This window comes from Takifugu flavidus, chromosome 8 (assembly GCF_003711565.1).
Source record: "Takifugu flavidus isolate HTHZ2018 chromosome 8, ASM371156v2, whole genome shotgun sequence".
Taxonomy (NCBI): domain Eukaryota; kingdom Metazoa; phylum Chordata; class Actinopteri; order Tetraodontiformes; family Tetraodontidae; genus Takifugu; species Takifugu flavidus.
In genome coordinates, this window is record NC_079527.1 from 2063758 (window position 1) to 2091592 (window position 27835).

Sequence of the window (27835 nt, forward strand, 5' to 3'; positions counted from 1 at the left end):
ATGCTATATTATACATGAAGAGGACTTTGTAGCACCAGAGAATTGAAATATTTTCCATGACTTCCTGATGTTAACCTACTGAGCAGGAGGCTGTGGAGTTAACTCAAATCCAACCTGCGTTATTAACCCATAATGATTTTTCCTCATGAATGCTGATGTCTCTAATATTGTACATGTTATGTGCTTCCACAGGTGCTGTACTTCCATACGTCGCTGCGGTTGCCCAGCACTGTCCTAGTTGTGGAACTTGTATCCCTGTCACTCCAGCCAGATGGCTCCCAGCATGCCCTGGGGCGAGGCTTTGGTGTCCTGGAGGTGTTTAACAACACACCAGAAGCCCCGGCTGCTGATGGAAGAAGAAGGTGATTAGCTGATTCCTAATGATGCCACAACTCTCCAGCGGAGGTGGATGGAGGAAAAGATAGTGATTGTGGTGAAGTTTGTGGAGTTTATATCATACTGACAACCCAGATTATGACGTTGTCTATATTACCTGATAACTGCCTGCACCTATAAATATATAAAATGGCTTTGACAACAGATCTACTGGGTTGGCCTGGGAGTGTGTTCACTTGAGACTTTAAATATACTACAAATCCATAACCATATTTCCCAAATATAAACAAACAGACCCAGCTTCAGTTAATCTAGCAATGAGGTTAATTTCCATTTTTCAGATTGAACCTTCATCATGGATCCCCAAGATGTCTCATCCACCCTGTGCTGAGGGAAACTGATGACTGTAAGGATTTTTATCTATTCTGTTATATATTGCCTACTTATTTACAGTATTGCATGTTTGCTGCTTACTAGCTTCCTTTGTCACTGTATTTTATATATTACTATTCTCTTTAAGGTAGAAAATAAACAAGGCATTGGTGATGGAATTAAGAATAACGGAGGCTTTATTAGCACCACGATCCTGTATGATTTTAGCATTAGCCTAAAGCCTAAAAATCAAAACTCCAAAACCTAAAAACGAAAAATAAAAGAATAGAAGATAAAATGCACAGAACAAGTGGACAAAAGACATAAAAAGAAAACACGAGGAACAAGTTAGTCTTCTCTTGAAGACGTTTCGCCTTCTATCCAGAAGGCTTCTTCAGTTCTTCAGTTCATATTGATCCAGGTTGCATTTGTCCAGCTGTGCCATTGTCCATTTTTTTTTGTTATACACTTATTCTAACATTTAATTGTAGATTACAATGTACAATTCAGGGTTGAGTAAGCAGACATAACCTGACATCTCCCTGATCAGATCAGCAGATTCATTTATTATTCTAGCTTTGATAGCTTGATAGACTGTCACCAAATATTAGCCTACCATTGCTTGAGCTTTGGAGAACACGAGCCTTTGAATTTTTGAAGTCACTGAAGCTCACAGTTGGTCTAAATGTGTCTTTGCTTGGCCTAAAAACCAAAGCTATGAATTCCAAAATGCTGTAGTTGCTCACAGTGTGAATAACAGTGCTCCCAGTGAGATCCAGAGTTCCTGTCTTGGCTATCATGTCACATAAATATTAGAAACCTTAGAGCGTTATGATTGCTGAATTATTAACCACGTCTTTGTTGTTTAGCGATGGTTTACAGAGCCATGATCCTGCCACATGTGCCCTTGTGTTTTTTCATATTGATTGGATCTCACTTGTGTTCTAAGCTGTTGTGACAGACCCTGTGAAATGAGGAGTTTGAGTGAAAGGTATTAAAATTCTTTTAGAAGTTTCTGCTATTCAAAATAAACCTCCTAGCACCCACGTACAAACATACATGCGCATGTCCAAAGTTCTTCATATTGTTAGTCCTGTTATCGCGACATCGCCCCACAACTTAAGGCTATTTGTTGTTGATTGTTGAAGATGAGTTTGACTACCAGACCAGGAACATATCATGTTTGTGTTTCCTTTCTTTTTTTTTTTAAATGCTGTGAATCGCTTGTAAATTCTGTGCACAAACTGAGCAAACCTTCGTTCTGCTCTCTGCTGCATGACCCTTATTTTCCATTCCAAGGCCAACGATTGCGCTGCCTCTTGTGGAGCACCCAGATAGATTAGCATTGTGTCCACTGTTTGCAATCCAGACTGTTGTCTTCACACTCCACTAGCAATCGTTTTCTGCACCACGGTGTGGAGCAAACAATTTGCACGGAGAAAGAGTGCATTGGATTCCTCCCGCTGGAGGAATAAATGCGCCTCTAATGTTATCCAAAGTTGTTAGCAACCGTCACTGTCAGTAATTTTGATATAATACCAGCTTTCTCTGTTATGGAAGTCTGTCTGTTCTGTATCTATGTTTATAAATATATATATCTATATTTTCTTTAATGATCACAATTAATCCCTTAACATTTATGTGTACAATTTGGATTATTGATGGAGGCTACTATTGACATTAGACAATTTGAAGTATGAATATTACAGCCATCTTTAACTGCATGCTGGATGTTGACCTGGGACTGAGAGGACAGCTACTGTAGACACTCTCCCTGTAAGATTGTTTGGCTAAGCAAAGCAAGAGTGAACGCACAGTCAGAAAATAACTTATAAGCCTAGAGGAGGAAGGAGGAAAGTAAAAAGAGCATATTTCTCATTTGATTGTCTGCAAAAGGATCAGATGCTTACATTCCTATACAGCAAGACTGATGAATGTTGTCTGTGTAAATTCTCAGTCATCCAGGTCATTGTATCCAAAGTAGTTTTCTCTGTCAACTGGACTGGGTTTCTTCTCTTGAAGACGTATCCAGAAGGCTTCTTCAGTTCTGATGAATGTTTGATGAATGAACAGCTTTTCCTTTTCTTAAATGAAAAGGCTTTTACTTCGCTTTGCGAGATCTGATTTTGGAAACGATGAACAATTTCATAGATATTGCCCGTGTGAGCCAAATAAATCCCTCTTAGACTGGATAATGCAGTGTAATGAGTAAGAACATTTAATATATCATAAAGATTTTAATCTAAAGCCAAATTTAAAGTGGAGAAACTTGGGAACAATAAATTAAGACGTCTTTATTATCTAAAGTTGCAGAGAATTGGCTGTTGATGTAAGAAAGAGGAAGAATGGAGGAAGTTGCCTTTGGACAGAGGAAAAAGGCAATAAAGTTGAGGAGACAGCTCATTGGCTGTCTCTTTGACCCGCTGGGACAGGAGGAGGAAGGATAGAGGGAGGAAATCACAGGAGAGAAGGATGGAGGGCGGCTGAGGGGCCCCCTTAGTGTGATTTACAGGACAAACAGATGGCACATTGTGTTCACATTAGCATTTCTTAATTTGCATCAACCGCCAATTCGTGTGTGCACGTCGAGATGAGATGGAAACAATGTTCGAGTCACCACCACAAATTGTGCCACTGATTCATCATTCAAAACGGCTTTATTCAACACTGCACATATGAAAAATGCACACCACGCTTTGCAGCTATTTTGCTCTGTAGAGGCAGATTTGTGTCTTGATATATCACAGTGATGGAGAAGGGAAACACCGTAAAAGAAACCACGGTGGTCTATCATCAGTCCTTTCCTTTCCTCCACCTTGTGGTTGTTTCCCATCAGTTTCGGGGGTTTTCAGATCTCTGCCAAAGTCAGCGCTGAATATTAACACAACACAATCTTAAAGAAGGGCAAAATGTTCGAATCCTGATGCATAAAGAACATGGACTAAATGAGGATCTCAGTCATTTGTGTCGTTAAAGGTCTGTCTTTTTGTGCTGTCCTTCCCAATGGTTTAACCTCTATTGTTAAAGCCACTGTAACATGGAAAGCATTTGTGCATCAGTCCAGACATTTGTCAAACTATTTCCCCCCTTTTTTGGCTTTGGATGTGGGCATTTTCTGTAGTAAGTCTGATGATGGAGCGAGTTTAAGATTTTGGCTGGGGTGAGTCACAGAAGGGAGTGGAGTGGAACACACCGATACACTCTGTCTTCTTCTGTTCCCAATCCGCTTCCATCGCCTTTAAAGATACAGGCTCAGCTCTGGGAGCTGATAGAAATGTTGCGCGCCGCAAAAATGGACACTTCTAACCACAACTCTTGTCAACTCGTGTTTTACATATTTGTACGAGTGAAATCAGCGACTCCCTCAGACCACAGAGACTCCAATGATGTTGTTTGATAGTCTTCGGTTTCAGTTCTGCCATTAGAACAATGATGAACATATTTTAGTTGTGTGTTTGCCAGACAATACTGTGATTTATGATGATGCTTTTCCTTTTTTTTAACACCGTATTTTCTGCAATCCATTGTGTTTCCATCAACAACCTTTTTAGATTTCTGTCCTAAACATGCACGGAGGCTTTGTGCGTTCACAATGAGCCAAGTGGTGTCCCAATTCTCTGTACAGTTGAGGGAAAGGGCCATACAGCCCTCGAAGAGAAGACAAACCATGACCTGAATTGGTTTACTACATGTGAATATTTAGCCATGTGTTGAATTTTTCATTGTATTTTAAATCATTCGTTATAACGAACTAATAATAGCTACACCGATGGTAGATTCACTGCAAATGATGCCTGAACCCAGGAAGTGATCTCTATTGACGGTGGCATGTTGACTGTTTCTGACTTGGTGCTTCTTCTGATGTAGCAGCCAGCTAATTATGTTTGCTGGTGGTGTCCCAGCAGGGAAATGTTTTGTCCCCTTCCCCTTGCCACTGCGTTTTAAGGGACAAGGGTAGATCAAGGGGAAAGGGTAAAAGGGGATTCAGCTTAATTCTCCTAGAAATTGTGGAATTAGAAATACGTTATCGTTGCACTCTTTCAAAGTTTCTTGTCAATTTTATTTCATAGTTTACCTAAAATGCACAAAGGTGTTAGCAATGGCAAACGTGGAGTGGAAACCCGTAGCGACTGAAGTGGTCGCTTTTCTGCGGTCTTCAATCAGACCCAGCATCACTTTGATGTGTTTAGGATGATCGTTCTGCTATATTGATGTAGGCATCAAGCAGCTCAATTTGGGAATGTGCCCATAACAACGCCCGGATTCTTGCAAATTTAATGTGAAGATTATCGGTGAAGAGACATCTCATTAAAAAAAACATTTTTCTTAAGTACTCATATGATAGGCATTTATGTTAAAATGGTACAGAAACAGAAATAATTTGAGTTCAAGAATTCTTCCTCAAATCTTCATCCATCATACGCATCAATCACTGAATCAACCTGCCGTCTGTGTTTGTGGTCCTTGGGAGGAATCTGGAATACCTGGAGAAAACCCACTCAGGTACGGGAAGCTGGAAAGGAGCCTGTAAGCGGCTGTGCTACCAGCTGCCCCACAGTGCCGCTCCAGCTGTGAATCCCTTACATTATTGTGAATGAGTAAAAAGTGTGTGTGCCCTATAATGCACTGGAAAGCTATTGGAGGTGTAGCCCCATTTCTCACCCAGCGAGCACTGGGATAGACTAAAGTTGCCCAAGAACCCTGATAATGATTAAGAAAAAGCAGTTTCTTTTCTGATAAATGGACTATAAATGTTGATTCCTCTTCTCAGAGTCGTTGCCTTCATAACAACATCACCCTCCCCCTCGCTTCGCAGAGGCAATAATTATTCAGCAGATTGCATGTTAGGAAAACACAATGATTGGTTGAAAATGTCTCAGCTTTTTACTCATACCAGATCAGGTATGACCTGCTCATGTAATCATCTGCTATTGTACAGTCTCTAGTTACATAATTCATAGTTCTGTGCTGATTGCAATTATTATATTACAGCTATTCCAGTTAACAGCTGTCCTCCTCTGGTACGTTCAGACTACTGCCTATGTTGCCGCAAGACATTCATGTTTCATATATTCGTAATGTTGTGACATTGTAGCACCTCACTATAAAAATATACAATTGTCAAAATATAGTATACTGAATGGAAAAATAAAACCTCTTAGAATGGAGGTCAAGCAGGTCATTCCATTCTCTTTTGTTCCCCCACATTTTGTAGCTTTATGAGTTACAGTATGGCATCAATTCAAATGCATGTCTTTCAAATGGAACCTACTGTCATGTTTCATCATATAAAAAGGAAAAAAAAGTGATGCCAGTCACAATCTATAGGACAGACCAGCAGATTTCTCACTGTCGTCCTATTGAAAGAGCCTATGGGAGTGAATGCACCTTCCTATTGATTGTCACTGATGGTGTTGAAGGTGCAATCATTAACCCTGTCAGAAAGACAGATTGGGATGGTGCTTGGGTTTGGGAGAAGCCAACACACGCAGGCCATCAAAAACTGCCCCCCCCCCCCCCCCCCCACCACCACCACCACCACCACCACCACCACCATGCAGTAGGTACTTTGAGTTTATGGTGAGAATTGTGGGTCATCAATTGCCAATGGATGACCTGCATGAACAATGGCCAAGTTAAGCCCATTCCTCATACATCATCAGCTGTATGAGGCTGCGGCGCTCTTCGGGAGCAGCGCTTTTCACAAGTTGAATGATTTCAGTTTTCTTTGGGAGATAATAGTTGCAGTATAATGGAACAATGCACCCAGGTCACCAAAACCCAATGGAATAATGAAAAATGGCGGTGTCTGTTTTGGGTGTCAGCTAGCCTGGTGCTTCTGGAGAAATATTAGCCTGTGATGCAAAGGAGATGGATGCCATTGTTTGTGTGGGTCTGCTGATGATTGTAAATTGGACCAGGGCATCGTTCAAAGCTGCAGTTTGCTGTGAAATATTGAAAAAAACCTCCCCCGTAAATTTTTATGTGTCTTTGCAGACAACGGTCTCCTTGCAGCGGTTGAAGGAGCACATCTGGAATGTGTAATAAAAAAACACCCTGCAATGGACCCCGCGATGCACCTGCTTCCAGAAAATGTTCTTGTCACAGGAGACGAGAACATTCCAGGCCTCTTGAGTTCTCCAACAGGTAAATCACACCAATCAGTGTCGGTTAAAAAAACAAAACAAAATAAAATAGCGTGTTAAGACCTGTGTACCTCAATTTTGAAGAATTGTTGATGCTGCCAGTAGATCAAATAGCACCGCAGGACTATAGAAAAGAGCAGATGGTCAAACAGCATGTTGTGCCTCAGGTCAAAATCTTTTTACAGCCCCGTCTCTCAACTTGTTTGACATGTTCTGATGTTCTCCCCGCACAAGCTCCCTTTGGAATCCAAAACACTTAATGTGTCTTTTTGACAGAGCAAATGCTGAGAACAATATTTGCCTCCCTCAGTTTTCGCCTATCAAGATGAAGGTCATCTGTAAACATGTGAGCTCTACATCTTAAACCACAGATGCAGCCTTCCACTGTTGATGTATTTATACTTTCATCTTATGTTAGAGGCAAGTGGAATATATTTTACAACTAGTTTATGCCAATCACAGAATGAAATAACAAATCCGAATAAATAAGTTATATTTAAACAATTCTGTAATGAAAGCATTTAAGGGACGTCGTAGGCTTCTTGGCTTTGCTATCTGATAGCATGCATGTCGTGAGCTCGGTTCCATTTGACAGATGGCAGCGGTGCAAACCAGCCTGCGGTTCGGGTGACTTTTGTCAATTTGTGTAGCCCTGGGCTGTGCACGATGAATTCACTGTCTGGCTGATGAGGGTGGGTGGGCACCGATGGCAGTGAGGGTGTTAATCACCTGTTGGAGGTCCTTCCCTCCCTGGGCCAGGCACTGACCCTGCTGATTTGTGATGCCTCCGGTACTATTGATCGTTTGACTAGTCAAACACCTGACCAGACCAGGGTTTAATGGAGGGTGATGTGCTTGATTTAGCTATAAATGACAGATTCCTATCAAGTAATAATGATCTTTCATATTATATCAAATTATGGTGCAAATACAATTTGCTCCATATGACTGTTATTAAATTAAACAGAGCAAGTCAGGACATTCCAGGTGTACCACAGTGTTCCAGAAACTACAGTGTGCCTCAACACACAATTGTTGGAAACTTGGTTCAATCAGAAGTTTAAATGTCTGCAGTACTTAGAAAGTTTCTAAGGGGGGGGGGGGGGGGGGGGGGGGGCGTAATGAAGTCTGACAGTCAGAGCTATAATCATTGGGAGTCAGTGGGAGGTATGGTAGACGGTTAATCCTCTTCATGTTCTGGGGCTGTGAGCAGCAGAGACCTAAGCTGCCTTTTAAGACCACAGCCACCACTTTGATATTCACGCCACATTCAGAACAGTCCAACTCTATGCTCCAGAGACAAGGGCTGCAATGAAACGCCTCATGGCTACATTACTCCTGAAGAGATTACAATCGCACTGGCTATTTGCTGCTGGGGGTGTCTTAAAAAAGGCGACTGTGGACCCCACTCGGTCTCCTGTTTCACCCATTCCCTCATAGTTTAACCAATTCTGATTCATTTTACCCTGAGTGCAGCTGACAGCATCTAATAGTCAAAACTGTCACCAGTCAGAAAAGGTCTAATCAAATATCCACAAAGTATGACTGTGTTCAGGAGGACTGATAAACTATAGGGTACTTTGTAAAGAATACGATGACCTAGTATGAGTGTGAAAGAAGCGAAAGGAAGAATTCCCAGAATTCCACTGTGACAAATAGCATTTCTTAAGACGGCTCCATAAGAAGAACTGGGCTGAAAAGCACGAAACTAACATGAAATAGACCGTTACATAATTAAATACAGCACTATGGAATGTGCATGAGTGCCAGATGTTGCTGCATCCTTTGGATAGGATGTGGTGGGTGTAGAGATGTCTTGAAGACAGTTGGACGCCGGCGCACGCTTGCGATTGCGGTTTCAAACACAAAGTTCAAAGAATTGAATTTTAACCAGAGGCAGGGGGTTACCGGGAATTCAGCTTTTTTTTTTTTAAAAGCATTTGATCCTAAAATAATTTCTATTGTGATGATCATGTTGAGTCATTTAAATATGTTTAAGGAATTTCTCTCATACTAATATATTTCAGACTTTCTTATAAAGTGTCTTTCTCTGTCCTTAAAACCCAGGAAGTAAAAACCAAACAAAAAAAATCCTGACCTAAAAGTTAATGTTAGGGCATGGTTGTTATGGAGATGTTTTGTTGGTCCTGCCACAGGAGACGCTCTACTGAAGCCTCAGCTGCTGAAGATGCTGCCCTTCACCCTGAGCAGACTAACCATCACCCTCCAGCCCTCCCTGGAGATGTTTGAAAGCCAGCTGCTGCGGCTGATCAATGCCGACTACCAGAACACAGTAAGGCCAAGCTTTTCAGGCTTTCGCAACTCCCAGAACCTTGACAGCCCATGTGCGTGACAGATTACAGACAGTAACAGAGGTCGCCACGAGGGCAGTGGAATTACCAGCAATCATATTTGGCTAGATCATTGACTGTGTCCACCGGTGTGCAGGTTGTATACACATAAGCATCCTTTTCTTGTTGACAACACGCAGACTGAACGCCAATTTTAAAGTATAGGCATTAGCAAAGCGAATCCTCGCCTGCGTCCACCATCCATCGCTGTGCAAATTGTGTTGTGCTTACAAGGGAGAAAATAAAATCACCCAATACATGCACAACCCCGATACCGTTCACGACACTCCTCAAATTACGGATGACTGTGATGGCCTTGACACAGCTCTGCAAAGATGATTTTTTTCCTTACCATGGTGCTTCCCGCATCCGTTCTTATCTCATTTTCTGTATAGTGTACGGGCGCAAGACATTTTACAGCCGTCGCATGAATTGAAGTGAAACTTATCTATTTGTGCCCTTTTTCCCTTGTCTACAGGAAGTTAGGTAGTTAACCATAGTGGGCACATGGCCCCTGGCAGCGGCAACTTGTCAAAAAGCACTCAGAGAGTGTAGACCTCTGTCAAGCCGGTCATTCCCCGGCATACTGTGGCTTAAACCAGTAGTTTACAGTAGATAGGCAGTGGTAATACACGGTCCCATGACATAGCAGGTGGCTTTTTGATCAAAGCTCCTTGGCATTGGTCTATGGAAGATTAAAGGTCAAAGTCCCCCTATGGAATCCAGGACACAACCAAAAATGTAATCATCTGTTCCTTGGCCCATTATCAACATTTGCTGAAAATCTCATTAAAAAGCATAACTTTTTTAATGATTTTTTCAAACAAACAAACTCCAGCTGTAATTATTTGGTAATTATTTGTACAGTGGCTTTCTGTGAGCCATGTCTGATCAGTTTAATCTAAGTTGTGTCTTTGGGAGGGAGTGAGAATTGATGCTGCAGCTCTCATGCTGCTGTTCTTTCATATTGTAGAACCCTCCAAGGCCCTACTCAGGCAGTCGTGCTTTTCCCATTTATAAAGCAGCACATATACCGGGCAGTAGTCTCCTTTTTAATCTTGTTTTCCTTTAAAACAGCTGAACTGAACCATGCATGGTTCTTGGAGCGAACATGATGGAGTGAACGCGATATCAGCGGTGCTGACAGCATGAAAAAGAACAAAATGGGGCTGCCTGGATGGTTCCACTTTTTTTTTTCTTTTATTCCCTTTAGTATATTACCGAGCGTGTAATGTTGACCTCCCCTTGTCCCACCCTCGGACTCTAATGGGAGGGATCGGACTTAGGCTGACTTCCAGAGCAGCCCACTGACCCTCCGGAGGGAACCAGTACTTAAGGGACATGAAAGCCCATTTGAAGTTAATTATATTTAAAGAGAAGTTTTGTGAAGATTAAGACCTCCCTAACCCTTCACGCTGGTTTTATGTATGCAGGGTGAATCCACGCAGCAGCAGGAGCAGCAATACAATTTTGTGAAAGATTATTCCTTCCTCAGTCTTTTGTTTCTGCCTATTTGGCACCTTTACACCTTCCAGACCACAGTGACCCTAAAAAAACTAAAAGGGATAAAAACAGCCTTTAAACAATAACTTCATTTGTTCAAGAAAAGGTTCAAAACCTGGATCGCCCAGGAGTGAAAAGTAATTGCCCACCAAACCTAATAAGTGCTGGTGCCACGTTGGCAGCATAACCTGTAATCAGGTGTTTGCAGTAACTGGCAGTGAGTCTGTCGCACTCTCACATGGCCGCGGAGACTTTTGGCCCGCTCGTCTTTGCAGAATTATCTCATTTAGCCACATTGGAGGGTCTTCAGGCTTGAGCAGCCTGTAGCAAAGTCTCGCCACGGCATCTTCATCAGATTTAAGCATGGTCAAGGACCGTTTGCCACGTCTTTTTCAGCCAGTCAGATGTGGACCGGCTGGTCTGATGTGCCTGGTCCTCAGGTCACAAACGTGATTTTTTTTTTTCTAGTGGCCAGCAGAATTCATCCATCAATTGACATTAAAAAAATGAAGTGCTATGTTTCTATTGGATATAACAGGAGAGGCCCTTTCTAGAAAGCTCCAATTTTCTTTTACTCAGTCCACAGAATATTTTCCAAAAATATCTTGGGGGAATAACCAAGGTGAGGAGAGAGCTTTTGTGTTCCTCTTGGTCATCTTCAGAACTCTCCCATGGATGGCAGTGTTGCCCCGTGATCATTTGTGACATCCTCAATGAGGCATTCGTGCCTTTTTTTGACACAAAAACTTTCAGTTTGTCCATTTGTGGATAAAGGCTCTCGCCGTGGCTCACCTGAGCGCCAAGGCTTTTGGTATGGACAGATAAATGCTTCTGTCTTTGTGTTGCACCTGTTCTAGGTCCATCTTCAGACAGTTTCTATTCAAATTATTTATTTTTGCAAAATGAGCTCAATTTTAAAAAAACCTGGTTGTTTAACTCATGAATTAACAAGGGCGACAATGACTTTTTCAAACAGAAGTAGGTAGCTTTATCTCTTGAGAAATGAAATCCTCATAAAGCTGCTTAGTATGATGTTCACGAACATTTCTGCATTATAAATATTTAAAAAAGATATTAGGAATACTTTTTGACAACACTGTAACAGGGTAAATCTAACGTTCATGATCTGAGGACATCTGCTAATTAAATCAGTGGCACACAAGAAAAATCCTAGTTCGTCAGAGTGATATTAAATTTGCTCTGACACATTTTGTCCTCCCAAAGGGATAAAACCCAAAAGCACTGGCCTCAGAACCATGATTACCAAAGTCTGTCATTTGTGAACCAAAAAGTTACAGCAGGCTGTTTAATGTGCTAAGGTGAGGTGCATCTGTAAATAAATAAGATAAAAAAGCCTTTTTTGTACAACTGAAGATGATTTGTAGCAATTGAGCTGTAATGAATGTTAGCAGTCTTTCCTTCACTGCTAACCTACAAATACATAATTACAGTCTCTACAGCAGAAACATATTGAGTTGTTTTTCAGATATATTTGCAACTTACTCTATAAAGAAGCCAGAACTTTCCATGTAGACAAGGCGTGAACTGTGTTGTGAAAAAGAAAGTTCACTTTTTTTCTCTTGCAAGTATTAATTTTGGAATCTGTGGATAATGATTTGCGTAGATAAGTTATTCTTCTTTTCCACGATGAGCTAAGTGACATGAATATATTTTCTCCTCTCGTTTTCACTTTTTTCCCTCTTTTGTGAGATGTTGCTCAAAGGTCCTCCCAACCATCCCATGGTGGTGGAGGTTAGTTAAAAGTTTTCAGCTTTTGCAACTTCAGCGCATGACGACAGTCTCATGTCTGTCAGAGGTGTTAATATTTGCAAATACTGGCATGATTGCAGCTTTTAATTAGTTTCCTTGTGTGAGTCTGTGCGTGCGTGTGTGTGAGAATGAGAGGGGGGAGGAAAGGGAAAGAACAGTTGTGATGTGTGTGACCTTTAAATGTGTGACTCCTGCTGGATTGTCATCAAGCTGTCTCTGAAGTGATGCCGACACCTCAGCCGCCAGTTCAGTTTTACCACGTTGCGAGCGAGCGTGTACGTTTGTGTGATTTGGGAACATCATTAGCTTGCTAGGGAGGCAAAAGTGAAGAGAAAATTGTGGGGTGGAGGAATATACAGTGCAGGCAAATCCTTTATGCTAGTCTGCTATACGCTCTTCCCATAATCTCCCCATAAGTAGTGCTATTTTTAGTCCTGGCCCTTTTCTTTATGGGCCTTTTCCATATATAATGCAGCCGGTGTCCTAGTTGATGCGCTTTAAGAAGAAATATCATAACTTCTTTTTTTTTAGCTTCCTTAAAACACTTTGATGAACACTTGGTTAATGTGCATCATGCTCTGGAATAACTCCACTTTGCTCTGATTTCCTTAAAACACTCACACGTCTACAGAGATGTCTCCACATGTCTGCTCAACATGTCTGAAGCATCGCCAACTGCTAACTTCAATGAAATACACCAGCCTTGATTAAAAAGGGCCCGAGAGCTGGACGGGCATTATGTAACATCTCGTCTAGTGATCAGAAGGCTGCAAAAGACGGGAAATGGCAAAAAAGAGCAGAGTGCGAATGGGAGGACCGATGCTGGTAACAAAGCTGCTGGAAGATTTCGTATGTCCTAAAAGAGGGAATCTAAAAGTAGGGCTGCCCCCACGGAGAAAAAAAAAATCAGAACGGAGGTTGAACAATTTGTAAAATAGGATTCGTTTTGCTGTTATTCTCTGAGGGCAGACGGTTTGGCTGCTTCTTTAATTGTGCACACCGAGCGCAATAATTTTGTTGTAATTAGGACATAATTAGAATCTAACTGGTCATGGCCCGAAATGATTTCCTTTTGCAGAATTAATGTAATTAGAAAATCTGACCAAACTGAACAGAAACATCTAAAAGAACTTACACAAGGTTAAAAACAGAAACGGTCCACTTTGGGATCATTACAAACTTTTAATACTCACATGTTTTACTCATCAGGTATTGGACAGATGTGATCGAGCCATATGTTATGGAGCGATCACATCTGTCCAAGCTGATAATCTTTCTTTTTTTAAATTTTTTTTTACATCCCTCTGATGTCAATTAGTTGCTGAGGATGCCAACACTCTAATGCTGACGCAAAGTTTCCTGTAGGCAAATAAATTCCATGCTAGAAGAAAAAAGAACTTAATGAATTCATCACACTAGGCAAGAGGGAAATAAATAAACACTCTCATCAAATATAATCCGGAGTAAAATGTACGCCTTGCCACTTTTCCAGCTGACATGTTGATATCTCACCGAGTGTTTGCGGGGTTGTTTAAAAAAGACTCACATATTTGGGACTCATCGAAACCTTGCACAGAATGTAGGATTTCACAACCTTTTTTTCGACCGCCCTCGATCGTTGCCTGTCTGCAGGCCTTCCTTCAATAAAGCCTGTTTTGTTGTAAGCAACCACAGACTTGGGGAAGGTGGAACACAGGGTCTTTCTGAGAGTGCTGTCCATAGAGAGGGAGGGCCGAAGTGTCTGAGAGTCATGAAGCGCCGTTTCACAGCGCAGTTCAACTGAGAGATAGAGCCACCGTTTCCCCCTGATCTCTTTGGCGTGTATGGGCTGAGATAGAAGTATGATTGTCACCGCGCAGTGGTAGCCATTTACTACACCATATGGCTTCCACTTTATTTGTGACCTTTTCTTGCCTGACTGACACCATAAATTGGTTGTGTTTGCTCAGTAGTTGACTGTTGCTCGAGAAAGCTGGGTTAAAATGAAAACAAATGCAAGTTAGTTTGTTAAGCTAAAGATACGCTCACCCCAGTTTCAGATATTGTTGGGTAATGTCAGGAAGTAGGACAGACACAGAATGGATCTCTGCTTGTCTCTAATAGTTTGGGTTGTGAAATATGGGAGTGTAGGGCAAGGATGATTTTTTTGTACCAGTTAAAATATGTTCTGGAGAAGAGGAGTGGGAAGATGGGAAGAGGGCCATGCTAATGATCTTACCACTGTGTCTTGCCATGGATGACTCACCCCAGCATGGGGACGCTAACAACCCCTGTGTGGGTAGTAACACATATGCACACGCAAATACGTGTAAATCAACATCGTGTGGACTGCAGTGGTGCATGTTTGAGCCCCCGAAGGTGACTGTGCATGACCTCGCCCAAACAGACCCAGAGAAGACGTCTGCTCCCTCCCTTTGATGCTGCATTCATGTAAAATTGTAATATATTTGAACCTCAAACCAGAATTTAGAGGAACACTGACGCGCCACTTTTCTTTGTAAATCACATTCATGCAGTTCTGTGTGTGTGTGTGTGTGTGTGTGTGCGGGTGCACAGACACACAGAAATAAAAGGTTTCGTAAGAGTGGCAAAACAGACAAATGTAATATTAGATAATGTGGATAATCAAAACATGGGAAAGGAGGTTATTATTGTGTATTATAATTATGTTGTCAAGGTAAGCATAAGAGCATACAATTCTCTTATGAGCTGCAGAATTGGTTGTTATTTTCTCATGATGTATCCCGTTTTGTTTGGGCTCCTCGGTGTTTCACGTGAATGCGCAGTGGTGTTTGGTTTTTCCTTTCAGTGATAGGACGGTAACACATTTTAAATCTTTGCATTTTAGTCGTTTAGATTTTTGTTTTGGTCCTTTTTTAAGAGAACGTCACCTTTAAATCTATTGTCAAAGGAATCAGATGTCCTTGTCATTATGTAAATCCATGTATTAGTGATGATGTAAACAGCGTATTAGTGGTATAAACTTCCTTCATAATTGGATTTTTTTGTACTTCATTATATGTTCCAGACACTCAAAATATGACCTTAGATTCCAGTCTGAGATTCAAAAGGTTAATACTTTATTAACTCGGGATATGAAACTCCCATTACCTGTCTGATACCATTTCCTGACTCCTTATTTCTTCTTTTGAAAAACTCTTCAGCTAAAGCCATTTGAGCAAGAAGAAACAACCTTCGAAGAACAAATGCTCCTTACTTTTTCAACTCCTGACTAAAGTCCTTTGATTGTGTAGGCACATGTTTCAGCAGCTTTTCTTTTCCCCTTTATAATGAACTTTTGTTTGGCCATGAGACAGGATTTATTAACGGCTGTTACTATTAAGGCAGTATTTAGCCACTTGGCTAGTTCCACAACCACAACGCGCACCCCTGCCAGTTTCTTGTTTTTGATTGCTCCGTTAAGAAATTGGGAAACAAAAAAGAATCCGAGACGCCCGCGGATTTGTCTCATTGTGCCTCCGCCCCCTTTTTTCCTTTAATGACAAAAACAGTAGTTAGGTTAGCAAGATGGCAAGAACTTCTTCTCACCCAGCTGTCTAGTAAACACTGCGGGAGCATGTCGATGGGTTACTCTTCCACTGGCTGATTCAGGAAATTCTATGAGCAAGATCAGTGGGAATATCTTAGATATGACATAAAAGCAGGAGACAACAAGCTTATGTGTGTGTGAAGGAGTAAAAGGCACACCCACATGGCGCCGGTGCGCTCATCACTCAGGGAAGTCTCTCTTCTGTGGCTCTGGAAATGGAGTATAATTTAACTTGGGGGCCGTTTCATTGTTCTTTTTAAGCTTCTTAGCTCTAAAATATTCATATTTCAAGCGAGGGAAGAAGAAATCTGTGACGGCAGCATACGGAGGCAAGGGGGAGAAGAAAGAGGATAGTGAACAAGAGCGGTGGGGAGAGAGAGAGAAACTGACGGAGTGAGAAACGAGAGCAAAGAAATAAATGAAAGCAGAACTGGGTGGAGGGGGGTGGGGGGGAGACAGACACCAGAGCTCTGCTGTAAATGATGCTGTCCTATAAACATCTTTCTTTTTTGCTCTATGTCCTTACATACATGTTTGTTTTTTAAATTTCTGCTGCTACCTGTGAAGGCTGACAATCAAAGACACGTTTATGTTTGTGAGGCTTTCATAGACGTAATGTCTTACTCATCCCCTTATGTTGACCTTACCTCCCACAGTTACTGTATTTTCACAACTATAAGGCGCACCTAAAACACTGAGATTTTGAAGTACTGTTAATGCCTAACCCCTACCATAGCCCAAACTGAGCACCTGAACACACCTGAAAACAAATCTCAAACAGCCTAATGAAGTTGTGAGGACTGGCCAAGATGGCCCCAATCCCCCAAATTACCCTTACTGTGCTGAAAAAGTGTTTATACTGGTCCCCACTATGTAGCATGTACATAAAAACACACACCCTTGTACTTCTGTCTATCCTTACCCTAACATCACAACAAAGCCCAAAAGCCTTTCCTCACAGCATTCAACTGGATCTGGGACATCAACGACATGAGTGCTGGGAGAGAAACTCTTTAGTTAGCAGGTGGAGGATAATATAAACATAGATATTAATGTTGCTGACACGGCAAATTTTTAGCTTCCAAAACATAACCTGTTTGCTGCCACAGTCTAGAAACTTGGCATTCCTACATATAAATGTTAAACGAATGCTGTTTCTACCTAAAGTTGATCCAGGTGATTTTACCTCTTCCAATGCCAAATCAGCACATTTACAGGGAGCGTTGCGTTAATGAGGCACTGCATTTTCTTATAGGTAAAAAAATGCACTATAGCATATTGACTCAAAATAATGTGAATATTTAAAGTACAGTACTTTTGATTGGATTACTGGGTGATGATTGAGAGACGTTAAATGCACGACATAGGCCTAAAAGTGAAAGATCATTCTTTTTTTTCCTTTTTTTTGTGAGGATACAGAACCAGAATATCATTAAGCAAGTTTTATTGTTATGGTTATTTTATTCCAAGGAGGCCAGAAATGTCTCTTTAGACCAGCAATCCAAGAGTGTCATCCATTTTCTTTCCAGTGTATTAAGGTGTTCCACAGAGTAATGTTTTTGCTGCAACACACACACCTCAAAGGAAATGTCTCACTTGACATACTTCTTTTGTTATATAAAAATGAGTTGATGACAAGGGAAACTTACCCTCCATTCTCATCGATGAAGACAGGCAGAAGATAGACAGTACGCAGGCGGCAGCAGAGAGCTGGAGTTTAGTCAGTGTGGTGACATGAGAGCAGCAGCGGGCGGTGCCGTCGGCGGGCAGACCGCTCGGCTGCTCCTGCTGGTTCTGCTTTTAAGAGACAAACGCGCAGCTGATTTGATATGCTAATTTGATTGAGGAAGCGTGGGTGGATATGGAGAAGGTTTTATGCGAGAGAATGACAAGGGCAAGGTAAAAAAAAAAACGGGGGAGTGTGGGAGTGAGAGCTGTGATGGTGAGAGCGAGGAGACTGAACTGAAACAAATGGGGGGGAGTGATAAGGGAGGCGAGCTCAGTGTGGTTTCACACTTTGAGGTTAGAGAGCTCACAGTCAATCACTGAGGGATTGTCAATCAGCTGTGCATTATTAGTGGCAGCGCAGCATCCAAAAATGTCTCATCACACTCAAGTTTTGGAACATTTGTTAATTAGCAATATCATTGGGAGAAAAAAAGCCACGGCGTCTTCAAATAACGGTGTTAGTGTGAGTCACTTTTGCTAACTGCAGGCACTGTTATAGGAACTAGTCACCTGGGGAGCTCACGCTGAGGTAATTATTCCTGGTTTCATCAAGAATAAGCTGTGAATTTTGACATAAGCCAGCTGTCATTTACGTCATTTGAACAGGTGACTGACTTCAGAACAGACGTCAGGGTTGCAGCTGCGCACGTGTGATAAATTGTGTACCGTTTTTAGTGCTATTGTTTTGTATGGAATCTAATCCATGGCATCGCCGATAGGTCCCATGAGAGCTTTTTGCAGTGTACTGTACATTGAACACCTTATGCAACTGTTGCACTAATGCTCAAGTTGAAGTCCATCTAAGTCTATGCTGCGATGGCATTAAATAGGATTTCCAATGCGCGTGAATGGGGGTGCTAATGGATGTTTGTCTTTGTCCGTTCACCCCGCGGTGAGCTGGCCAGTTTTCCAATAGCTGAAAAAGTTCCTAGTTTATGAGACACTGATATGGTATGATGGTGGTGCTTATGGAAAATATTCTAGGAACTGTAGAGTTGCACTCTGCAGCAGGGTAAAAATAGTGTTGAAGAAGAGATGTTTTTTATACCTTACATGTATTTTATAGTTGTTAGTCCTGTCGTCTCTCTGCAAGAAGGTTCTGGCACAGACCTGGTCCTTTTCTGTGTTCTCTCCTTGTCTGCGTTGGTTCTCTCCAGCTTCCTCCCACAGTCCAAACACGCATTTGGGCCGGATAGGTGAATTGAGTACTCTAAACTGCTCTATGTAGTTGTTTTGGTGCTTTCTATTGCTTAAATTCTGGCTGCACTCGTGGGTTGCTTTCAGCCGATGCCGTGATGTGACGTGTGCGTTAAGTTATTTGTTACTGACCGACATATAAACCAATCAGCAAATCTGATCCGCAGAGTTTCACGGGTACAGCACACGAGGGAGTAGAGCTAAAGTTAAGTTTGAGATTATCATTTGCACTCTCATAGCAAACATGTCGGTCTCCAGGCAAATCCAATTCAATCTCCCCGACTACGGAGTAACGGCGTAAATAAGAGATGTTTGGTCCTTCGTGAGCTATAAGTTGTTTGTGTTTTGTCAGAGCGATCGAGTGAACTACATCGTAAATCAGTGCCACCAAGTTCTTACAGTTGCCATCGAAGACATCTGCAGAGATGAGTGTTTATTTGCCTTTAACACACTCATTTTCTAAAGCCAATATTTTCATGCTTTCTGTGGAGACATTTTTTTCTCATGAAAGCAAGCAGAAAAACATTCCGACATATGCAACGGGGAGAAATTGAGAGGATAATTATTTGTAAAATACCCACATTATTATTATTCTTTTAAATTAATTTTGCGTGATTTGTTAATAGTTGTTCTAATAATTCTCAGAAGCAGCCAGGACCAGATGGCGCACTCAGGACGGTTGTCATCCAAGAAAGAAGGCTCCACGTTGGAGTCCACAATGGATGGTGCTTCCTGGAAAAACCTCAAGTGGTGGTGCTGCAGCCCCAAAGGGTGTTGCCCAGAGGACGTGCAGACAGCAGCTCCAAACAGAGCTCCCTGCTGAGAGACAGGTGAGCGGACCAACACGCGCCTTGAAATGACTGCTGTTGAGTTGTTGGCGGGCTGCTCAAAGTGGCGTCCGAGAGCGATATGAACAGGTGCGGGCCTGGTTGGCAGAGTTCCCCCCAATAAACGTAATGACCCCAGTCTACAGTCTTTATCCTGTCCTCAAACAAGACACCAAACTGCAAATCACTCTTGCTGTCGGACGTTTGGTGCGTGAATTGTTAGCTCCCAGCTACGTGTCTCTTCATATCATACGTTTCACCATATTTTGATGTATAAATAGGTTACAGCACATCTGTGCTCTCTCCCTTGTCCAACTTCTATGAGGAGTTGAAATCATTCATTGTAATGATCTCATATTTATCTATAAAGTGGATGAATTAGTTAGAAGTACTATTATAAAGCAACTTGCCTCTCGGTCTTAATTTACAATTAGTCTCTCCTCCGCTAGTCTATGATATTGAATTAGAAAAGAATCGACCACATCTAAAGAAAGTGTGGCGTGTTCTGTGGCATCTGCTTGGACTTGGTGGAAACTCAGAGATTGAAACAATACCTGGAAGGTGTTGGAATAGACGACACAGCAAGACAGGGTGGGGCAGAACGATCAACAGGAGGTGGAACAAGTAAAGGAAGATGGAACACGTGAAGCTCTTTCAACATTAGAACAGAAGCAGCCTAGAAAGGACAACACAACAGACAAGAATGATTAAGTGGTGATAAAGTATGCAAATCTTGTCTTTGGGGGGCGGATTCCATAACTTAGACTTGTAGTTTTGGAGTTGTTATCATTTTAATATAATAAAATGTTACGTTAATACAAAATGTAGGCACCAAACAGTGCTTTAAACATACCTCGCATCATAATTGTAATACAAACCCGTCTTGTCTGGCGCACGCCGTCGACTTAATAAGGTCAACATTGAGATAATCATCAGTCAGAAAAGGCCAAAAAAAGGATAGTTTGTGATAACAACATGGGATTCCTGCATGACTTATAGGCAACTGTAGGCATTAAAGGTTATCTGACAATTAAATTCAACAGGTCTAATCAAGCATGTGAAGACATACTGTGACATTTTTCTTGCGCCGCTTTGCAGCAAAGTACTTTTCAAAATCTATATTCAATTATGATTTTCCCTCACTGTGTTTATGGGCATGACGAGGCCGCGCTGTAATTTAATACTGGCCTCATAATCTAGAGACCGTGCCAGCCTCCTAAAACTTTGCGATTCATTTTAATGTGTATTTACATAAAACAAGAAGATGGGACCCCAGTTAGCCTCCTCTTTTGGCTTTATTGAGAGAGCATGGTGCACAATACTAACATTGGCAAACAGGCTCCCCTGTGGTAGGACCAACGCTTTCATCCTTTATATTGTGAAGTCACAGTCATTTTTAACAGAAAAAGAAGTACATTTAGCAGATTTTCCTGTATTTTCTCACAGTATAGAGATCCAGAATCAAATAATGGTACGCTACATAATCTAAAAGACATTTTCTGACTTGGAGGCATCGCTTATATCTGGGCAAAAATGCTGACAGCTGAGTTCTGTGCAAAACAGATGATTTGTCATTATTTGCTGAGGCTAGTGAAGGCGTTTAGTTGCAGTAGACATGGATGCAGGCAATGAGAGTGTAAGAAACGCTTAAGGTAAAGAGGTTCGGGTGCGGAAAAGATGCCAAAAATCCAAATTGAAACACATTTCAATACAAACAAACACACATCATCTGGTCCAAAGGCAGGATGACAGCTGGAATCGCCCACTCTGGTTATTATAATTCCAACAGATATGCGGTTTGCTGCGTATTGGCCTCTGTAGGGGAAGCCTGACATTCTGTCTTACATTTATGCATCGTTCCACCAGACAGCAGAAACAGACAGAAACAAACAACGGGAAACAAGGCGGTCTCAAGGCCGCTTGTTCTTTCCTCCTCTCTCCAGAGACTCTGCAAAGCAAAAAAAAGAAAAGACTGCGGGCTCCACCTCCTGACACGCCAACACTCCACACAGTATGGTGTATGCAAACTGTGAATGATAAATACTCAGAAAGCAGTTTGACTGCTCACACCGGAGGCTGAACCTTGACAGGGAACATTTTGCCAATGATGTATAAATCTTTTGACATGCCTTATACAACACACTCATGCACGCAATATTATAGGTCCTAGTGCTGTAAACACATACTTCCAACACATAATCAAAACTCTCCCACTGTGGACGTCCTTGATGTGTTTGCAATATGTTTTTTTTTCCAGCTTATCATCAGACCTTCAAACTCTAGGGCTCCGCAGCAGCTTGGAGCTCAGGTTGGCCGACCACCGAGCCATGGCCATCGTCTTCCAACTAGAATATGTCTTCTCTGCTCCATTTGGCCAAGAATTGATGGTAAGTGTGCTAACAGATGGAGATCAGAACTGAATGCTAGTTGTTCATAAATAACCAGCTTCAGGACAAATGGTGATGATCTTGATTCTCACTCTCGAACCCTCTTAAAACACCGAAAACACCTTCACACACCACCATCCCCTCTTAGTATTGTCGCCCTTTCTTGCACCACCTGGATCTCATCCTTGAAGCACCCTTTTATTTGTCGCTTGCCAAGTTCTCCCAAAGGAAATGAGTGCAGGCATCCTTGGTTATCAGTTCTCAGTACACAGACGGGCCCTGAAAGGGATGTGTGGAAAGGGATGGAGGTGAGAAGGACAAATGGTCAGGAATATTTGACCCAAGCTGGCCTCCTTAGATTCACAAATTGTTTTTGTCACAAATTTGATCATGCAGAGAGGCCTGTATTGGCAATCTTCTTAATTTTCAACTACTAAACCTAACCAGTTTGACTCCCATGTGTATACTGTTCTTTTTTCTAGAACATTTCTTGTGGAGCCTAAATACAGCCTGTATAATGGGACTTTTTTAGTCATCCTGAAAGTTTTTTTTTCTTAAATATATGTGCAGATATTTTTTAGATATGTACTTGACTATGTACTGGAACCATGTGACAGGTGTTCTCTTCATTAGAACAGTAACAGAGTGTAACACTCTGTGCTTGTTGTTAGAATGTGCTGATTGTTCTCACCAACGGATTAGCACATCCAACACAAACTCTATGAGAGTCCGAATGCTGACAGATACTGTTGGGCCATTATAAAACAATAATTTCCAGTTTATAAAGTCTGTTCAGTGTATGCATACATATTTGTTTTACTAAATAAGTCAACTTAGACTGAAGGACTTACTTAGATGAGACTGGTACCTCTGCCAGTCCACAGCATGAATCTGAATCTCCTGGTTCACTTCCTCTCTTCAGTTCACTTCCTCTTTTAGGCATAGGTCTTACCTTCAGTAAGACCCACCTGGATGAACCTTCACACCTACCAAAAGGATGCAGTGTATTTGAGGGAATGAACTTGGGTCCATTTAAAGCGGACCAAACAAGTCTAGTGTGAAGGTGCCGTCAAAGGTTGAGTCTTAAATGTCTGTCAAATTCAAGTGACAATGATGAAATTCAACAGATAGCATAGAACCAGTCAACTCGTCCCTATTTCATTATTGAAACCTGCACAACGAGCTTTCATAGGATGGAAAGCCCCAGAAAAGCTCTACTAATTGTGTGCGTGGGTGAGCCTTCAACACCAAATGCATGCCAAGGTTTGGCCGTCGTTGTTGTTGTACCGTGTTATACTTTACACAAGCAAGGGTCACTGGATTGCCAATTAGAAAGGAGAAAAACAAGCAGCCATATTATGATCAGAGCGCTGCAGTGCTGCTGAATTATGTATTCATTCAGCAGTCATACCTCAGTGGCCACTCCACAACCACTCAGTATAGCATGAACGGAAAAGCCTCCTCATGCCTCTTGATGGTGTTGTATGGTCGTATAATTCTTGCATTTAGAAAATTCACTTGGACTTCCTTTAGTTTTTAGTAGAGTGTTCATCTTTTATCCAGGAGGTGTCTCTTCAGTTCTAAATGAACTGGTGGGAAGAGTCACACGCACTGTGTACTTTAAGAATTAGCATTATTAAAGGAGTGCATCATCCTGGTCTTCATGCGATATTGGGTGTGAACGATTGTGACATGTTCTGGGGAGGGCTCCCAGGACAGCATTGTAGGTGGCTGGTAAATGGCGTCGTAAGCCTCCTCATAGGACTGTCCCGTCCCTTATCTTTTAGGTGTCAATGGTCCTGCTGCTGACAGGATTCTGAGCAGTTAACTCCTCAGGACAGGAGTCAGCTGTCCTTTTACACCTAAAAGATAAGGGACACTTGGCGTTCATGTTTTGGGCAGAGAAGAACGTATGTTTGAAAAAAGAGTAAAGGACTTTGTTGAACTTTAAAAAACTTCCCTGAACAGAGCAGAAGGTTAGACACCAGTTGCCAGCTGCTTTTGATATTGTGATACCACTGTCCTAAAACTTGCTAAGTATAGTGTCCATACAGTTAAAACACGTCATGTGGGATGTTCACATGATCAAAGTGTCTGTTGTAATAGTAACAATTTGCTTATGAATATAGTATATTGTTTATATATTATATAGCTATTTAAATACTGTATATTTGGACTTGATGGCAGTCGAATGCAAAAGTATTTGCACTTTCACATTGAAATGGCAAACTACTGTGAATTTTCCTGGCATATTTATGCTCCACAAGCAGCAAATCAGCTTCTATGTCATACTTCTTTGCCCCCGCCCCCCTCCTGGTCTGGTGTGACGATCAGCAGGACGCATGTCTTGATGAGATACAAGTGTCTCTGACCAGGTGTCGATATCGGACGAGCTGATGACAAGCAGCACATCAATCACAAGTATGATAGCTTTTTCACTCCTCAGTGTTTTGTTTTGTCCCCTAAAAAAATCATGTTTTAGTAACTCGTACTGTTAAATTAGTCTTCCAACTAACAAATTACACATCAACCAACTTAGCCAACAAAGTTATTGAGTTCACTAGTCAATAAAATGAGAAATTAGCAATTTCCTTCACATAACTAGACAGAAGCTCTTATTTGGATGGCTGAACCTCCCACAAAATGAATGAATAAACTTTGATAGATCTCTCACCTCACTCCACTTCATCACCTTTGCCTGCTTTAGCATAAATGTTTGATAAGGCGAGAGATACTTCTTCGGGGGAAAAGTAATTTCTTTTCGGGCGGGGGCGTGCACGCTGATGTGCAAATCTGTTATTTGGTAATTAATCCAGAACCCGAGCTCTCCGGTGTTGACGGCGTCTGATAAATCGCTCCTCTTGAAGACGGCGGCAGCCGTGGTATCCACAGCCTCGCCTTGCCACCCGCCGCTTTCAGAGAACCCATCGCGTGCTGTCAGACATCAGTCTCCTCCCGGGGCGCGAGCGGGAAAGCTGCACGTTGAGACAGAGCACATCTGGCCGTGTTGAGTCGTAGCTGTCAGAGGTGGGATATTTCAGAGGTATCACAGCCGTGTTTAGCCGAGGTGTTTCTTCACGAGAGCGTGCTGTCACGATCTCACGATATGTGTCAACTAAAAGTTCTGAAAACCAACTTATCAACAAATCACACCCCGCGAAATGAAGGATGTGTATATAAATAGTTGCTAGGTTACCTGCAATTAATATCTATATACAGCAAATAAATTCAAATGTGTATTGAACAATTATACACACATTTTTTATTTTTTTTTGTAATTGAATGGTAATCCAGTTTTCTTTCTTTTACATCTTGCTGCAAGATCCCCACTAGATGGCGCTGTATAATGCAGCCTGAGTGAGCCTCCTCAGCTGTGCCTGGATGGGTAGAAAGCGGCACTGTTGTTACCCTGTCCCCCCCCCCCCCCCCCCCCCTGAAATAATTGTGCTGTGTTTTGTGATGGTTTCAGTATGGAACTAAGGTGGCTACAAATGTAACCTTAATTGCAAAATATCGTCTTTTCTGAAGCCTGACTGCAATCCAGAAGCAATCTTTCTGTGCTCTGGGAGTGCCGACACATATCACACTCGTGCTGGAAAAACAGCCTGCTTCTCGCCAAGACAAAGACTACAGATGGCCTCCTTTTACAGAATTGCACTGTTCCCATTGCCTTTGGTCAGGGAAAAAAGAAAAAAGAAAATCACGCCATGGCGTCATTTGTCCTTATTGGTGATTTTTTTTAATTTTTTTGATTTTAGTTCTGATTTGGGTTACACTTTCTGTCTCCTCTCTCTCTGTTGTCTGCTATCTCTCTCTCAGAGCCTTTGAGCAGGCTTCTTTTATGCTCCTCAGCAGCCGCTGGAGGGATGGAGATAAAAATTTAAATTAAGGAGGCTAGGGAGAGGAGAGAAGCGGAAATGTGAATTGTCTGATAGACTGTTCTCAGAGCATATCTGGGGTCAATGAACTTCGAATAATCAACTTTTCCTGCAGTCAAACACTTTACTCCGGTTTCATTGTTTGCCTGTTTTCTTATTTTCGTCCCTGCCTGCCTCATTAAGAGCAGCTTTGTATTGTAATGCCCATCATCCGGCTCGGTGCCATGTTTGGCTGCACACGTATAAATCCTGTTCTGCACTTTTCCTGCCACACTTTTTTAAACACTCAGGCTCCTATTGAGAAGGAACCCTGGAAATTAAATCAAGTGCCCTGTCCTTTGTGTTGCTGTGATTTGCATCTTCTTCAGTGTCTTTGTACTGTGATTTGATTTGCTCCCATGTGTCACTCAACATTTATTCAAGGAATGTTGGGATGCGCTGTTGCCACCCTGATCCAGGGGCAGCAGTAGCGCGCTGCCGTGCTCCCACGTGCACTGATACTCCATTTGCTTGGCATTTGCATCTGTGCTGTAGGGACGAGTGTGTACTTCAGCCTCTCGTTGTAGCAAACTCTTTAAAAGTAAGTCTCACCTTAGTTCGGCCGATCCAGAAATTTCATGTCATCGCGATGGATATGAAATCATGAAGTAATGCGTTGATTTCTCCTTCAGATTTTAAATCATCCAGAAGAAGCAAGAATTATCTGCGTCAGCTCAAAGTGTCAGGTCAAGGAGAGCATTATTTTGGTCCACCTCAAAGAGGCAAATAGGCAACTAGTTCTAGTGAATTAGTAGGTTAAAGAGAGGAATTTTAAAACTAGTGTCACACAATTTTTGTGCAGTGGTGTATTTGCAGTCAAGACGGATGGTGCCAGTGTTGAGATGGCGATAGAATACAGGATCCCATCTTCCATATTTCAGAGCTTTAAGCCATACATCAATAAAGTTCAAGCTCTGCTTTTCCTTTGCCTTTTGCCGGGAACCTGCAGTAAATCTGCTGACACTGATTACAATGTTCTTGAGGGCAATAGTTAACACCAGCTTAGAAATCTAGTTGAATTCCAGACTTTGTGTCAAGGGAGGATGATCAGGAAACTCACATCTGGCTCTAACAGGCCGACGCAGCAGTGGTAACATGGAGGGCTCCTGTCCATCACTGCTTTTCTAAGGGATGCCAATAATCAGCACAAATATTGATTTGACGCGCCCCGCTGGCGGGGCGTCCGAAGGTTAGCGTCGGTACGCTTCAGTGAGGATGCTGGAGAGCTGTTGCGTAAAAAGTCAAAGCATTTTACATGTTTTGCTAAAGGTCATTGTTAGAAACGAACAGGCTGCAGTGTTGTGGAGAGTGGGAAGTTTAATGATCAAGCCCCGGCTTGTTTAGATACCTCCCACCATAAGATCCTTCGTCTTGTTATCTGAAGCCCTCCCTATTTCATATGTCTTCCCGATACCTTGGCTTTCTCATGTCTTTCCAGTGGGTTGTGTTTAGCCTATCACAGTACATGAGTAACACGCTGCTAGAATACTTGGGTCCCTGACAGCCGATGCTAGGCGGCGATGACTCATCTAATTGTGGTCTGTCAGCATCAATTTACCCCGGCGGTAACTTCATATGAGGCGTCCCTGTCCCACTTCAGTTTGCTGATCCCGGCTTCAACCGAATCAGCATTCGGCTGCTCATCAACTGCAGCGCGGCTTATTGCGAGACGCTTCGCTGTCGTCTGCAGGGGCAGGCCGTTGCAACATTTTCTCCTGTTGTCGGGGGAGTTGTGACAGTTGTAGTCATCA

At 42.1% G+C, this 27835-nt stretch overlaps 1 protein-coding gene across 2 annotated transcripts in view; it reads left to right on the forward strand.

Moving 5' to 3' along the window:
• Positions 1–27835, forward strand: part of nphp4 (nephronophthisis 4) — a 97460-nt gene that overhangs the window by 12712 nt on the left and 56913 nt on the right. For both annotated transcript variants that reach the window (XM_057039859.1, XM_057039860.1), the window contains 6 exons: positions 193–362; positions 678–742; positions 6706–6855; positions 9011–9147; positions 19599–19783; positions 22038–22167. In XM_057039859.1, the coding sequence (XP_056895839.1) occupies positions 193–362; positions 678–742; positions 6706–6855; positions 9011–9147; positions 19599–19783; positions 22038–22167 (837 nt within the window). The remainder of the gene's footprint in view (positions 1–192; positions 363–677; positions 743–6705; positions 6856–9010; positions 9148–19598; positions 19784–22037; positions 22168–27835) is intronic.